The sequence below is a fragment of the Podarcis muralis genome, chromosome 8 (genome assembly GCF_964188315.1).
Source record: "Podarcis muralis chromosome 8, rPodMur119.hap1.1, whole genome shotgun sequence".
Classification (NCBI taxonomy): domain Eukaryota; kingdom Metazoa; phylum Chordata; class Lepidosauria; order Squamata; family Lacertidae; genus Podarcis; species Podarcis muralis.
This window is the reverse complement of record NC_135662.1, coordinates 89,027,253-89,042,719: the sequence shown is the minus strand read 5'-3', so window position 1 is coordinate 89,042,719 and position 15,467 is coordinate 89,027,253. Positions and strand designations below refer to the sequence as shown.

Below are 15,467 nucleotides of genomic sequence, written 5' to 3'. Positions count from 1 at the left end.
ACACGCTGCCCAGTGGTGTTCACAGAAAGGGGGAGGATGCTAGTTTCTGTTCTTATCACTCTGCAGCTGCTTGGAGTCACAGGACTCTGTTTACATTCCAGGGCTTCCAGACTGTTGGAAGTCTCACGGGAGAAGGGAGACGGATGTGATGTTTACTGGTTTCCTGTTTCCTTTGTTCCTTTGTTCAGTTGCTCTCTGCTTTCATAGAGAGAGGATGTGTTTTTTGTCTGTGTAGTTAGGATAATAAAACTCTTTGCAATGTAGCCCAAACCTCTCGTCTCTTCCCTGTGCTGGGAACTCTGCTGAATGGGGGAATGTGCCTTGAGGCCTTATCAGAGGCTCAGGTCATTAATCATTCGTCGGAGGGCGATTCCAAAGGACTCGGCCGGAATATGAGCTTTATCAGCTTGGCTGAGTGGAGATTCTGACACTAGCTTACTAGGTGGAGATCATTACAAGACATGAGCATTTAGCTGCTGTGACGCGGCAGCTAAAAAAGCCAATGCAATTCTGGGCTGCATCAATAGGAGTATAGCATCTAGATGAAGGGAAGTAATAGTGCCACTGTATTCTGCTCTGGTCAGACCTCACCTGGAGTACTGTGTCCAGTTCTGGGCACCACAGTTCAAGAAGGACACTGACAAACTGGAACGTGTCCAGAGGAGGGCAACCAAAATGGTCAAAGTCCTGGAAACGATGCCTTATGAGGAACGGCTAAGGGAGCTGGGCATGTTTAGCCTGGAGAAGAGGAGGTTAAGGGGTGATATGATAGCCATGTTCAAATATATAAAAGGATGTCACATAGAGGAGGGAGAAAGGTTGTTTTCTGCTGCTCCAGAGAAGCGGACACGGAGCAATGGATCCAAACTACAAGAAAGAAGATTGCTCTTACACACAAACCAACAACGAGCAATGTTGTTGTACCTTTAACTTCTTATTCTTAATATAGTCCAAGATAAGCAAGTTACTTCTGAGAGAGAGCCAGCCTCCCAGTTAACAGAAACACCCAAACAGAGGCTCCACCCTCTTCTTGCAGCTTTAGCCGCGCCAGCACCTCAAGTGGCTTCAGCCACTCCTGCGAGGCCACTGCCTCCCGGGGCAGCAGGATCCCGCCCAGGCCCGCCTGGCCCACGGCTGCCCCTTGGGAGGAAGGGGCGGGGGCTGCCCCCCTCGGGGTCTCCGCCTGCTGCTCGGCGTGAGGCAGAGAAGCCACCAGGCCTTGGACCCCCTTCTCCTGCCGACGCAGCTCTTCTTCCCTCCCTTGTTCCTGGTGCCGCTCTGCACCGACCCTCCTTCCCCGCGCGAATCCCGCCCCGCAGCAAGTTCGGGGTTCGCCTCAGGTGTCAACACGTCGCCGTTCTCCCCCCTGCAAGCGCAGACCTCCGCCTCACATTTCTGGATCCCTCGCCGCCCGGGTCTTAAGGCTCCCAAATGGCGGGATCAGACCAGGTGCTGCAGGAGGGTCACCTGGCCTCTGCGGGGGGACAGCCGGGGACTCACCTGCCCAGCCGGGGCTGCCGCCCGCCCCTCCGCGCCGCTTTCTTCCGGGGCTCGAGCTCCGCTCCCCAACTGGCTCGGAGGCGCTTGGCCGTTGCTATGGCGACGCGGAGGCCCGGCCTCCCGCCGCGCGCGGCATGCTGGGATGCTGACGGGGTTAAAGGGGAGGGGGCGGGGCCGGAGAGCCGCTCGAGACAAGAGGGGAAGATGGCGTCTACGGCGGCCGGGAAGCAGCGGATCCCTAAAGTGGCGAAGGTGGGGCGCGGGATGCGGCCTGGGCCTCGTGAGGCCTTTGCTTCCCGAGCAGAGCTGAAGGGGGGGAGGAAGCGGGTGGGAAGGCGGCGGCGGGTGAAAGCCGAGAGAGATGGCAGGGACCGAAAAGGGGGAGGCAGGAGCCTTCCTTCGGGCTCTGGGCGGCCGAGTGTTATTTATTTGCACCCCGCTCGCCAGCCCCAAAGGCTTACATGAAGTCGAAACAAGACATTCCCAACCCGCAGGCTTACATTCTAATGAACAAACAAACAGGCAAATTAATACAAATGCAACGCACGAGGAGGCAAGTGGGAAATAAAACTCTAAAAAGGCACCAATTTCTAGACAGTTAACTATATCTATAATGGGTCCCACTGGTTGGCCTCCCGTGGATGCTTTGCTTGAGATTCCTGCATTGCAGGGGGTTGGATTAGGTGACCGTCCGGGAACCTGACAGCTCTGTAGTTGTATGATAGTACAGTAGTGGTAGTACAGTAATGAAGATGCTTAGGAAGGCAGCTGCAGCCTGATGCAGAAGAAGATGGGGCATCTCATGAACCTGGGACCCCCTACAGGAAATACCGGAGTAGACATGCAATGTTTCCACCGTACAGACCTAGTGCATTGAAGTAAGAGGAGAGGATGTGGTCAAAGTTCCCCCAAGTAGAAGGCAGTGATAATTAAGAACTAAGCCTGGGAGCTGCAACCCCCACCCCCCAGATTCCCTCATGAGACTGATCTGCATCGTGACATCAGTCTGGTCAGAGGGAGGATCATGGGGGAAAACAAAACCCAGATGATGACCACCAGCAGAACACTGCTGCTGAGGCCACCAGTGAATTTTGTGCCCCCTAATTTCACTCTTCCGGAAGGCAGTCCAAATGCCCAACCCTCATTTCTGCCGTTTGCAAAATGGGACAGCAAAATAGGAGGGATACCTCCTATTGGCTCAGCTACACAAATACAACCTTTTCCCATAGAGTTGCATGCTTATTCAGAAGTAAAGCAACACTACTAGGTTTGACCATACTGAAACCCTAAATGAGGGTTTTTGTTTTGTTTATTAAATGTATATGCCACCCTTCATCCAAGCATCACAGGATGGCTTACAGTATAAAAGCACAAAAATACATTTGGACTGGGGCTTGCTTTTGAGGACCAGGCTTAGGTTCCATGCACATCTGGTTATACGTAGTGGGATTTGGTTCTGAGTAGACGCGGGCTATAAAGTAGTTTTGTTTACTTTTTTAGAGAAGAAGAAACTTTAGCAGGCACAGTTTGTTGTGCAGAAAGCAAGAAAAGCTGCACTTGCTGAAATTTCTTTTCCTTCACAACCGTTAAAACGAATGGGAGTCATTTGTATCTTGCCACCCTCCCTGAAAGGGAAGTTGAAATAATAATAATAATAATAATAATAATAATAATAATAATAATAATAATTTATTATTTGTACCCCGCCCATCTGGCTGGGTTTCCCCAGCCACTCTGGGCGGCTTCCATAGAAACCAAAATACACTAAAATATCATACATTAAAAACTTCCCTGAACAGGGCTGCCTTAAGATGTCTTCTGAATGTCAGGTAGTTGTTTATCGTTTTGACATCTGAAATAAAGTATAGCCACCACCCTTTTATTAAGCAAATTTTGGGTGACCCAACCATTTGCTGTCTTGAGCAGCACAAAACAAGTGGACCAAAAAGGATTTTATTGTGACCACAGTAAAACTATAGGTTGACATTATTTTTTATTGTTGAATTCAGAGGGAACACCTGCCCTATCTGGCAACATTGTGTCAAACTGCATGCAGTCAGCCACCATCTAATTGGCAGGGCATTGGTAGAGGGCATGCTGATTAATTCTACCTTTCCTAATGATCATCGTGATTCGTGCAAAATGTACAGTTATCTATTAGGATACTTTTTTTAATGAGAAATTACTCCTGACAGCAAAAACAATGTCTGTAAAAACTCATTGTGAGTGTAAAGAAAGGGTTAATTCCTCTTCTGGTGAATGACTTAATTTTTTATTTTTGAAAGGCAAATTGACCTGAAAGATTGCATTTTGTCATGGCCAACATTTCTATCATAGCATCACATACACTGCATGAGCGAACTTTATTGGTTTTTTAAAAATGACTTTGCGCATATATTTCTGTTTCACAAGAAACCCTCTAGGTAACTTTTAAGAATAAAATAAAATATTAAGAATATCTGTTGCAGTGTTGTGCTGAATTACAGAAGGTTTCTGGTACTTTTACATAAAATATTTTACAGATAGATAGATAGATAGATAGATAGTGAATACTTGTGGAATTACATTTGTTACCTCCATGCATAGAATGCTAAAATATGTCATTACAAGAAATGGTTTGTCCCCCAGGTGAAAAACAAAGCCCCAGCCGAGGTACAGATCACAGCAGAGCAACTTTTAAGAGAAGCTAAAGAAAGAGAACTTGAGCTTCTTCCCCCACCTCCTCAACAGAAGATCACAGATGAAGAGGAGCTAAATGATTATAAACTTCGAAAAAGAAAGGCAAGTAAACATCACGCTTATCGAATGCTAAATATTTGGTTTTATTTATTTGAACTTGTATCCCAGAATCTCTTGATGTGTAATAACTTGTTGAAACATGCTGTAACCTTAAAAAACCCTTTCCTTCTGTGGCTTAAGTCTGGCTGCCTGATGCTAACCATACAATACATTGCTTCCTAAAAGGTTTCATTCTAGGGATGCTCAAGAGGAGGGAGTTCTATACATGTGGAAGAGCTACTCCAGACTTTCGCTAGCTATTAAGAACACATCTTCATATGCAGTTGTCACTTGCTGGGTTTTTTGGGGAACATGATGATATATAAGAAAAGTAGTGTTCTCTAAGATAGCTGCTTCTGAGAAGTGCTATCAGTGGACCGATTGATAAAATTATCCTTTAATAGTGGCATTTCAGTATTTGTCATTATTCTTTCAACAACATATATCATTCAACACCTTACTCTCTAAGCAGTGTACAGTAAAGTTAAAAAGATACAATAAAGATAAAATAGGTAAAGCAATAAAAAAATTAAATGCCTGCTGAAATAAAGGTGCCAAAAGTTTGACAGGGAGGGGGCCTGTCTGATCTCAGCTGGGAAGAAATTCTACAGAGTTGGGCCCACAATACTGAATACATAGTTGTGCATCTGAGCCCTGGGACCCCACTAGCACAAACTCTCCTGAAGACCTCAGTGATCAAGGCAGGGCTATAAGGAATCAGGCAGTCCTTAAGGTGTGCTGGACCTAAATCACATGACTGAATACTTCTCTATGATTAAAAAAACACACCAGAACTCAGACAGTCAAATTCCTTACCAATCTCCTTTTGGTTACACAGTACAGTTACACACTCTACTTTTCTCCCTAGACCTTTGAAGATAATATAAGAAAAAACCGGACAGTTATCAGTAACTGGATCAAGTACGCACAATGGGAGGAAAGCCTCAAAGAAGTACAAAGGTACTTTGTTAAGAGTTGCATTTCAAGCACCACCAGCCGTATGAATGACTTACAGTGCCCAGCTCTCTATAATATGAATCACACATGTATTAATTTCAACAATGTTTTGCTCTCAGGGCTCGTTCCATCTACGAACGTGCTCTAGATGTAGACTACCGCAATGTCACCCTTTGGCTGAAGTATGCCGAGATGGAGATGAAGAACCGCCAAGTTAATCATGCCCGAAACATCTGGGATCGTGCTATTACTACTCTACCGAGAGTCAACCAGTTCTGGTAAGCAAAGTATGGTTTGCTGCTTGGCAGACAAATCAGTAAACCAGAGTATATCTTCCTCTCTAAATGGGTGACAAAGCATCTATTTCTGATCATCTGAAAAGTATTTGATAAAGATAAATAAATACTGTATTGGAAAGTGTGTTTATTGTATTCTATAGATTGTAGTTTTCTGAAAAAGAGATGTCACTGCATCTTGCATAGTTATTGGTGAACTATTTGCTTGCCCCGGGCGATGACCAGGATCCAGAATAGGAATCCTTACTTGGGTGTGCTAGATACCAAATGTGCAAGCACTCTGTATTCAGGAACCATATGTGATTTTTAAAAAAGATATTAACTAGAACATAGACTTATGTGTGGAGAGTGATTAGCCTGGGTTAAGCTTCTTATGTTGCTTTTATTTGGAAAGGTACAAATACACTTACATGGAAGAGATGCTGGGGAATGTTGCTGGAGCCCGCCAGGTGTTTGAGCGCTGGATGGAATGGCAGCCAGAAGAACAATCCTGGCATTCTTACATTAACTTTGAGCTGAGGTACAAGGAGGTGGACAGAGCACGCTCTATATATGAGAGATATATCCTTTTGAGGCTGCTTCTATTTCAGCCCAATGTTTTACTTTTCTGTTGTTGCTTTGTTCACATTTTGTCTTTAGGCCAAATGAAAGCAGCATCTTTCCAACCTGGTTATCTGCGGAATGTAGAAATTATAGGAATTTGGATGTTGAAGGAGAAGGGTACTAACTTACCTGTCTTCCTGACAGCTAATTTCCTGTGTTGGGGAATATTGTTTTTACTTTGAAGGAGCCTTCAGTCATGTGATTATTCTCTTGCCATCTGAATCCTTAGAGGCCAGGTACAAGTGTATCACTTCAGAGACAATTAGGCCCTGTGTGTCACCTTTGCATCTGCTACTGAAGCTTAGCAGCAAAAGACGCCATTCCAAAAGCATGATCCTATGCTGGCATAGGTGCACCTTGGCTCCCTGTTGGATGAGACTACATGTTGTGCATTCAGTTATGCTCAGTGACCGCAATGCTTTCACTAATTCTGCCTGGTATTAATTAGGCTTTGAAGAAACCAGTTTTTATCTTGAATGTTGTTGGGTTGAGAGTAACATAACAGGAGACGTGCTTAAACATGTGAAAAGCATGCAACATTGGAAGGAAGGGATTTGCTTTAGCATCAGGACCCACATGCAGAAAAGTGTATTGGAGGTTATATAGGATAAAGGTGCCCCTAAAGTGCTGCCAGCTTGATTGAGATTTAAAAACAACAACAAATTCTTTGAGTCTTGCTGCATTTACCAGTTTCCCAAAATCTTACATCTGTATCCTAAACCATTCCGTTTCCCCATGAAATATAAAACTTCGCCATCCTTTTGTTATCCTTGCATAATATATTTGTGGCATTTTATTCTTAAAAGTTAGAAGTTAAAATGAAATTCTTCATACTTTGAATTCCTTGACATCTTCCACTTGTCATTGTGCATCCCGATGTTAAGAACTGGATCAAGTATGCCCGTTTTGAAGAAAAACATAGTTATTTTGCCCATGCAAGGAAAGTATTTGAGAGAGCAGTGGAATTCTTTGGAGAAGAACATATGAATGAGCATCTGTATGTAGCTTTTGCCAAATTTGAAGAGAACCAGAAAGAGGTAACATTTTGCTTATTAGAAAATATAGCTTGCATTTTGCAATCAAAAGTATGTTTTTGACTGATACTGCAAAACCTTCCTTTCCCAGTCAATGTTTCCCACCGCCAGATTCCCATCCATCTGTGCTTGTTCTCCAGCTTGCTCTGTATGGGTTTGTTAGTTGCCTGACAGTTGCCTGAAAAGGTGAAGGTGTCTTGCTTTCAGAGTTCCTATTTATCAGGTCTGCATGTGTGTGCTAAAGTCCACCTATCAATTGTGGACATTCTTTAAGAATTTTATACCTTAGTGAGCAAGTGAAGCCCAAACATCTTCATTCATTTTCTTCCTCAATATCTCAAGGCAGTTTGAGGGTTGGGGGAGGAAGTGGGAATGGGGGGGGGGAGTTAAAATTTTACATATTGGGCATGATTTATAGAATCATAGAACTGTAGAGTTGGAGGGGGCCAAGGGTCATCTAGTCCCACCCCCTGCAATGCAGGAATCTCAGCTAAAGCATCCCTGACAGATGGCCATCCAACCTCTGCTTAAAAACCTCCAAGGCAGGAGAGTCCACCACCTCCCAAGGGAGTCTGTTCCACTGTCAGAACAGCTCTTACTGTCAGAAAGTTTTCCTGATGTTTAGTTGGAATCTCCTTTCTTGTAACTTGAAGCCATTGGTTCAGCTCCTACCCTGTGGAGCAGGAGAAAGCAAGCTTGCTCCATTTCCCATGTGGCAGCCCTTGAGATATTTGAAGATGACTTTCATCTCTCCTCTCAGGCTAAACATCACAGCTCCTTCAACTGTTCTACACAAGTTTAATATGGAAATAACATTATTTCAGTAGAACATTACTTCCAAATAAATTGTTAAAGTATTGTGACTTGGGTCTATTTGTTTCTGTTGTCAGTTTCTAACAACTAGACCACAGTGCAACATAGAACTTATATTGGACTTCTTGGTTTTATAAAAAATGTTAGCTTATATATATTTGAGCAAAATGAGAACCTTGTTATATGCTCAAGCTGATAGTTGTATCTCTTGCCTTGTAGAACTTTACTCTGAGAAATGGCTGAGGATTTGAGTTGTGAGTCAGTGCACACGGAGTCAGATTGTTGGTTCATCTAGTCCTGTACTGTTTGTTCTTCAAGGTCTCAGTCAGGGTTCTTTCCCAAGATCATCTGCCTATCCTTTAACTGAAAACCTTGTGCCAGAGAGTTTTACTACGCATTCATGTAGAGCATATTTCTCCGTGCTTTCTAAGCTGTTGCTTTTTCCAGTTTGAAAGGGTGAGAGTAATCTATAAATACGCCCTGGACAGAATCCCAAAGCATGAAGCTCAAGAGCTCTTCAAAAATTACACCATTTTTGAGAAGAAGTTTGGGGACCGACGAGGAATCGAGGATATTATAGTTAGCAAGAGAAGATTCCAGTATGAAGAAGAAGTGAAAGTGAGTGCAGCAACTGCTGGGGGCAAATGGAAGCATAAACTTTTATGACAGTTCCCTGAACTGCCATCTCCAGAATACTACTAAGAGCTTGTATTTCTGAAGTTCTCTATTCTCTCTTAAAGGCTAATCCACATAATTATGATGCCTGGTTTGATTACCTGAGGCTTGTGGAAAGTGATGCGGATCCTGATGCTGTACGTGAAGTTTATGAACGAGCCATTGCCAATGTTCCTCCAATTCAAGAAAAGAGGCACTGGAAGAGGTATATCTATCTGTGGATCAATTATGCACTGTATGAAGAGCTAGAGGCAAAGGTACAACTCCTGAATTTCTTTGATTTTCTGAATAACCAAATGTGACTTGCGTTTACCTATGGAATTATTTTAAATAAATTACTAATTTTTGTGTGTGTATGTGTATATATGTGTATATATAAATGATGACTCATTCAAGTGGGCAAAATCCATTTGCTGCCCTTCAATTAATTCTGCCCCCTCCCTGTCAATTAAAAAACAGTAACAATCAGAACAACATAAACAGTAGAACAGTGATTAAAAGCAGCATTTAAAAACTAAAATAGAGATAAAAATACGCCTTGGAAGGAAAAAGACTTCCACCCAGTGCCCAGAAGGATAACAGCATGGGCACCATGTGAGCCTCTCTGGGAAAAGAGTTCCACTGCCATGGTGCAAGAGGGGAAAGGAGCACCTAGCGTTACTTTCACCCTCTGGTTACTTCCAGAGGTCCTGTTAAACAGTCTCAATGCATAGGCAGTTTGGTGTACAAGAAAATGGTCCCTGAGAAAAGGGGGCCCCAGGTTGTATAGGGCTTTAAAGGAGTCTGAATTGTGCTCCGAAATGGAGCAGAAAACACTGAAACACTTCAAGCCACTGGTGTGATATGTGCCCAATATCTAGTTGTAACTAGTAGTATAGCAGCTATACTTTGAACCCCCTAGAGAGTAAAAGGGGGGATGAGGAGAAATGGGGACAGGAAGAGAAGGTGAAGAGGGGGGAAAGCTGATGGTGGAGAGCTGCAAGCAGGTCTAGGTTTCTAGAGTAGGAGTACAGGTTTAAGTAGTATAACTAACACAGGCATCAATATAGACAATTTTCCTACGGGGCATTCTGAGTATAATTGCTTAGAAGCATTTGTTCTGAATATGTGACATAGAATGTGTTCTTTCTCAGGATCCAGAGCGGACAAGACAAGTGTATCAAGCTTGTGTTGAACTCATTCCTCATAAAAAGGTACTACATTCTGTTGTATGCCTGGGCTTCGTACATAAGGGTGTACATGTGTGAGTGGAGGTCATTTTCCACCTCAGTTCTAAGTTCAAGAGTCCCCCTGTGTAGAAATATTGCTCCTGTTTTGGCTATGGTTCACTGAAGCAATAAACGCTGGTTGCAGTTGATTTCTCCCATAGTCTAAACCTGTTCACATCCACTCAGAAACAAGTTACACTTTGCCCCATGGGACTTGCAGGAAGGTAAGTGAACATAGGCTTGCCAGAGACAAAAAAGACAGCTACACAATGACGTGAGTTCTCTGGGAAAACTTGAATTGGAAAATTGCCTATGCAAATTAGAACATTTTCTGATGTCCCTAGAGAGTGATATTATATGGCAATGTATTTACATCTATTTATTAAACTAATTAAGAATTTTGAAACTGCCAAGCTTTTCTAATATTTATTTGCAACTGGCATCCATTAATTGTTACTCTTGAACTTATGAAACAAAATATTCAATGAAAAAGAAAGCATTGGACAGTTTTCTGCAGAATTTACCCATGCAGCAACACACACAGATATGGCTTTCCATGTGTTTCAAAAAAACTCTTTATCGGGGGAAATGCTTTGTGCTTGTTAATAACCATTCTTTGGGACAAGTTTTCTACTTTGGCATATTTAAGAAGACTTTATTTTAGTTGAATTGGAGGCATTGCTCTCATAGAATCTATATTATTTCTCTTTTCAGTTTACATTTGCCAAAATATGGCTGTTGTATGCTCAATTTGAAATAAGACAGAAGAATCTCCAGTTTGCCAGGCGAGCCTTGGTAAGGAAAATAAAGTGATTGTCCCAGTTAATTCCTTTGTGATACAATGAGGGTGATCAGCTGATCTGTCATGATTTGTCATGATTGTTTAAAGAAAAATGTTTATTGATTTGTATTTGCATATTGAACAACAGTTACAGCTAACAAAACTTGCTATCTGGTTTCATATAAAAGCAACAGTATTACTCCAGCTCTGTAATTCTATAATTATGGGGCTATACAATTAATGAAAGTATCTGATTCAAATGGTTAGTCGGTACAGCTAAAGATCCTTCCATATTTTATCAAGGGGCAGTTTTTGAATTTTGTTGTTAGCTGTTGAAGTGAGGGTTAAGTGTAACACTGCATTTCCCAATGCCATAGATAACCTTCTACCAGTGATCATTTACATTTGTCCCCAGGGATGGAACGATCTACCCAGTGGGGTTTCTAAGCTGAATTGGAAGGGGAGGGTCAGGCCACTTCCTTCCCGACAAATTGATTTAGCCTATAGAAATGCTTCATCCCTAGTTTGCTTCTTTAACCAAGTTCTGGTAAGGAAAAGGAACCCACTGGACCTGATCAACCCTATGGGCACCACAGGGTAATTGACTTTCATTTAAGGAAGTGTCTTTATACCACCATTAGCCATTGGACCACTTGATTCTCTGAGGTGCCAGAAGTTTTGTCTCTTCCTCCTGAACACGTTTACTGGTGGGTCTGACCTTCTTTTGTAAAGTATATTGAACAGGCCCAAAATATAACATTCTAACCATGATAGCTGTAGTTGTCAGGGCATGTCAAAACTGGGAGTGAGAATCAGACCTTAGAAGGCCACTCACTGTAATTTTGGGTGTGCCTCAAAAACGCATGTTTGAATCTCGTGCTCTTTCTCTAACAGGCTTTGGGCAATTTCTGACTCTACTCTTTACAGGGAACATCCATAGGTAAATGTCCAAAGAACAAACTGTTTAAAGGCTACATTGAACTGGAGTTGCAGCTACGCGAGTTTGATCGTTGCCGGAAACTGTATGAGAAATTTCTAGAGTTTGCACCTGAAAACTGCACATCATGGATCAAGTTTGCAGAGTTAGAAACCATTCTTGGTGATGTTGATAGGGCCAGAGCTATATATGAGTTGGCTATTGGCCAGCCACGATTAGACATGCCAGAGGTAAGAAGGGTGCTGGAGTTTGCTGTGCTCTGCAACATATTTTTCTCTGGAGGGAATATATTATAACTCGGCTAATATGGGAGTAATAAACAGATTTGGATTTTGAATACAAAGTGCAATGGTCTGCTGCAGCTGATTGCCCAGACAACCTATTTATGTGGGAATGTTCACTTTGCTGTACCTTAATAACTGGCCTGTCTGCTTTCCTACTAGGTTCTTTGGAAATCTTACATAGACTTTGAAATTGAACAAGAGGAATATGAGAACACAAGAAATCTTTATCGGCGATTGCTTCAAAGAACGCAGCATGTCAAGGTATGTACTTGGTTAGGCAGAACTAAATTCCACTGTAGTTCATTGGTACAAAAGGCTGTGTGCAGTTTTTTTGAAGCTTAAGTAAGCCCACTGGAGAAGTCAGCAAGCTTGTAATTTAGGCTACCTTGATAGAACGGTTAATTTAATTCTGGTTTGCTTAGAAAATGAATGAGTTTATTTCGATGAGGTTGCCTTTAAAATTGCTACAGAATTTTAAGGCCTGGGGCAATATAGGCCATGAGAACTTGCCGAGCTCTTAAAGAGCATTCAGCATGGCCCACATCACACCCAAACTGATCCATCTTTCATGGCTTTGGAACCAATAGAGCAAAGAAGCCAACTTACTACTACATACAGTGGTACCTCGGGTTAAGAACTTAATTCGTTCTGGAGGTCTGTACTTAACCTGAAACTGTTCTTAACCCGGAGCACAATTTCTGTTCTCATTCTGAAGCAAAGTTCTTAATCCGAGGTACTATTTCTGGGTTAGCGGAGTCTGTAACCTGAAGCGTATGTAACCCGAGGTACCAGTGTGTTGAAAAGCAAATAGTGTGGTGCTCGGTTTAAGAACAGCCCTGTTTACGAACTTCGCAAAACTGGAAGTAGTGTTCCGGTTAGCAAACTTTACCCTGGTCTAAGAACGGAATCCAAATGGTGGAAGCGCACCGGCGGCAGGAGGTCTCAATAGGGAAAGCATGCCTCGGTTTAAGAACGTTTCAGTTTAAGAATGGACTTCCGGAACGGATTAAGTTCATAAACTGAGGTACCACTGTTAGATGTTGCCAACAGTGTAGGGACAGCTTGCATTTTTTCCAGTTAGAGTGATGGTCCAATAAACAGTCTGCCTTTCCTGTCTTTGGCCGCAAGGTGGAGCTACAACCTGTCATATCCATGACATTTGTCATGTAGGGGAAATGTGGATAGGGAATTCAGCCATCCCTCATTTTAAGTTTTAATGCCTCTGGTATAGGGAGTGACTAAATTAGAGACCTGCTCCATAATCCACATCTTCATACCTTTGTCTAGACACCACTCACAATCACCCCTGAAGCTACTGGGCAAGACAGTCTTTGTTTAGCAGATCCCCTATGTATGTCTTGTTCCTCCATTCAAAATGTATGACAATTCTTCTGTTCAGATGGTACTTTCTCTCCCTCACCTTTCCTTACCCAGTTTTTAAAAAAATATTATTTTTGTGTGTGCTTTTGAGAGCAATCTGATTTCTAAGTCATACACTTAGAAATAAAATAAAATAATTTAATTCAATGCTTCATTTTAATAAGAACTATAAAAAATCCGCGGGTGGCGCTGTGGGTAAAAGCCTCAGCGCCTAGGGCTTGCCGATCGAAAGGTCGGCGGTTCGAATCCCCGCGGCGGGGTGCGCTCCCGTTGTTCGGTCCCAGCGCCTGCCAACCTAGCAGTTCAAAAGCACCCTTAAGTGCAAGTAGATAAATAGGGACTGCTTACTAGCGGGAAGGTAAACGGCGTTTCCGTGTGCTGCGCTGGCTCGCCAGATGCAGCTTTGTCACGCTGGCCACGTGACCCGGAAGTGTCTCCGGACAGCGCTGGCCCCCGGCCTCTTGAGTGAGATGGGCGCACAACCCTAGAGTCTGTCAAGACTGGCCCGTACGGGCAGGGGTACCTTTACCTTTATAAAAAACCCAAAGCCCCTTTTCTCACTTCTATAATATATTCATTGCTATGAGTGCTGCATGCAACATATACAGCTCCAGAGCAGAGCACTTGATATGCATTATATAGCAATGGATTCGTGTTAAACCCTTTGGCAGCCTGTTTTCCTGTGTAAAAATTTGCCATATACCCTAATATGGACTTCTTTGGTTTTGCCTTAGGTGTGGATCAGTTTTGCTCAGTTTGAACTCTCAGCAGGGAAAGATGACAGCTTACCACGCTGTCGGCAAGTATATGAAGAGGCTAATAAAACAATGAGAAATTGTGAGGAAAAGGAGGAGAGGCTTATGCTTCTGGAATCCTGGAGAAACTTTGAAGAGGAATTTGGAACCGAATCCAGCAAAGAGAGGGTAGACAAACTCATGCCAGAGAAAGTCAAGAAGAGGAGGAAACTTCAAGCTGAAGATGGGGTAAGAGCACAAGCTGGAGACCTGGCTTTGCATGCTTGGTGGTGGCTTTTCAAGAAGCAATTTATACAGCAGCAGAATCAAGTGAAGGTTTGTGTGAGCTATACTCGTGTGGGCTGTGTGGAGTGTATAAGTGTGCATGCGCACACACAATTCATTGATTTACCGTGCAATTTTATTCATAAGTTCTGTTGTTCAGTAGGACTTGCTATCAGGTACACGTGTATAGCAGCCTTAATTTGTGTACTGCTTCATAGCAGTGCTTTTGAAGTGGTATGCAATAAAAATTAAAAACCACTCAAACCAAAACCTAAGTATTCACACAAGTAATAACAGAAAAGTTTCCTAAAACACATGGCAGGTGGAGCCTAGGCTTCTCCCTGGCATTAGTTTTCCATGGGCAGCTTTTTCTGGAGGGGGGGGGCATTCAGAGATGCAGCTTCCCAATCTGCAGCATGAAGTGCTATTGTGCTGCTTTTAAACCGTCTATGAAACATCAACTATTGCATGGAAACACTAGTGAGAGCAGGAACATTTATGTCTGATAAAGAAGCAAGCAGGCATAATGTTTTGGGTGTCTAATTATGTTAACTTTTCTCCTTCTAGTCTGATGCTGGCTGGGAAGAATACTATGATTACATCTTCCCAGAAGATGCTGCCAATCAGCCCAACCTCAAACTGCTTGCAATGGCTAAACTCTGGAAGAAGCAGCAACAAGATGATGATCCAGAGAGAGATCCAGACAAGGATGTGGATGAAAGCAGTCCCTAATGCCCACACTTGCTTTCCCTGTTCGATTTTGTACAGAATTTTTGCCAATAATACAATAAATATTTCCAAAAAATATCACTGGCAATGTTTGAAATGCAAGAAAGAACCATTAGCACTTCATCTAGTAGTAGTAATGTTATGTGTCCATGTGTGGGAAAAAGAGAGGGGCAGCACCAGAAAACAAAATTAGAAGTAAAGCCCTGATTCACAGATGGAAATTTATTCTTTTATAAAAGATTTCCATTGCCCCAATTACAAAATCTATAGATGGAGAGGTTCAGGCCTGAGAAAGGAGCTATTACTGCTAGCCCTGTGTGATATAATGATACATCATTCAAAACCTGTTTGAAGACCACATCATGATAACTGTTTCATTATACACAGGTACCTCAGGTTAAGAACTTAATTCGTTCCGGAGGTCCGTTCTTAACCTGAAACTGTTCTTAACCTAAGGTACCAATTTAGCTAAT

General features: G+C 42.8%; 2 protein-coding genes across 7 annotated transcripts in view; one reads left to right on the top strand and one right to left on the bottom strand.

Annotated features, from left to right (window-relative positions):
• CFAP61 (cilia and flagella associated protein 61) overlaps positions 1 to 1,637 on the bottom strand; it is a 126,294-nt gene extending 124,657 nt beyond the window's left edge. For 5 of the 6 annotated variants that reach the window (XM_028738344.2, XM_028738347.2, XM_028738346.2 and 2 more), the window contains exon 1: positions 1,501 to 1,637. The gene's annotated coding sequence lies outside the window, so the exon portion shown is untranslated. Of the gene's footprint in view, positions 1 to 1,391; positions 1,470 to 1,500 lie in introns of those variants that run through there. The other variant, XM_028738345.2, reaches the window with a different exon arrangement.
• Positions 1,638 to 1,639: 2 nt separating this feature from the next.
• On the top strand, positions 1,640 to 15,072 carry CRNKL1 (crooked neck pre-mRNA splicing factor 1). The gene is made up of 14 exons (XM_028738353.2): positions 1,640 to 1,752; positions 4,129 to 4,281; positions 5,147 to 5,238; positions 5,355 to 5,513; positions 5,926 to 6,092; positions 6,993 to 7,171; positions 8,429 to 8,599; positions 8,722 to 8,913; positions 9,790 to 9,849; positions 10,579 to 10,659; positions 11,573 to 11,812; positions 12,026 to 12,127; positions 13,981 to 14,229; positions 14,833 to 15,072. Exons 1-14 carry the CDS (start codon positions 1,705 to 1,707, stop codon positions 14,995 to 14,997), a joined length of 2,058 nt encoding a protein of 685 aa, XP_028594186.1. The 5' UTR covers positions 1,640 to 1,704; the 3' UTR covers positions 14,998 to 15,072.
• The last annotated feature ends 395 nt before the right edge of the window (positions 15,073 to 15,467 follow it).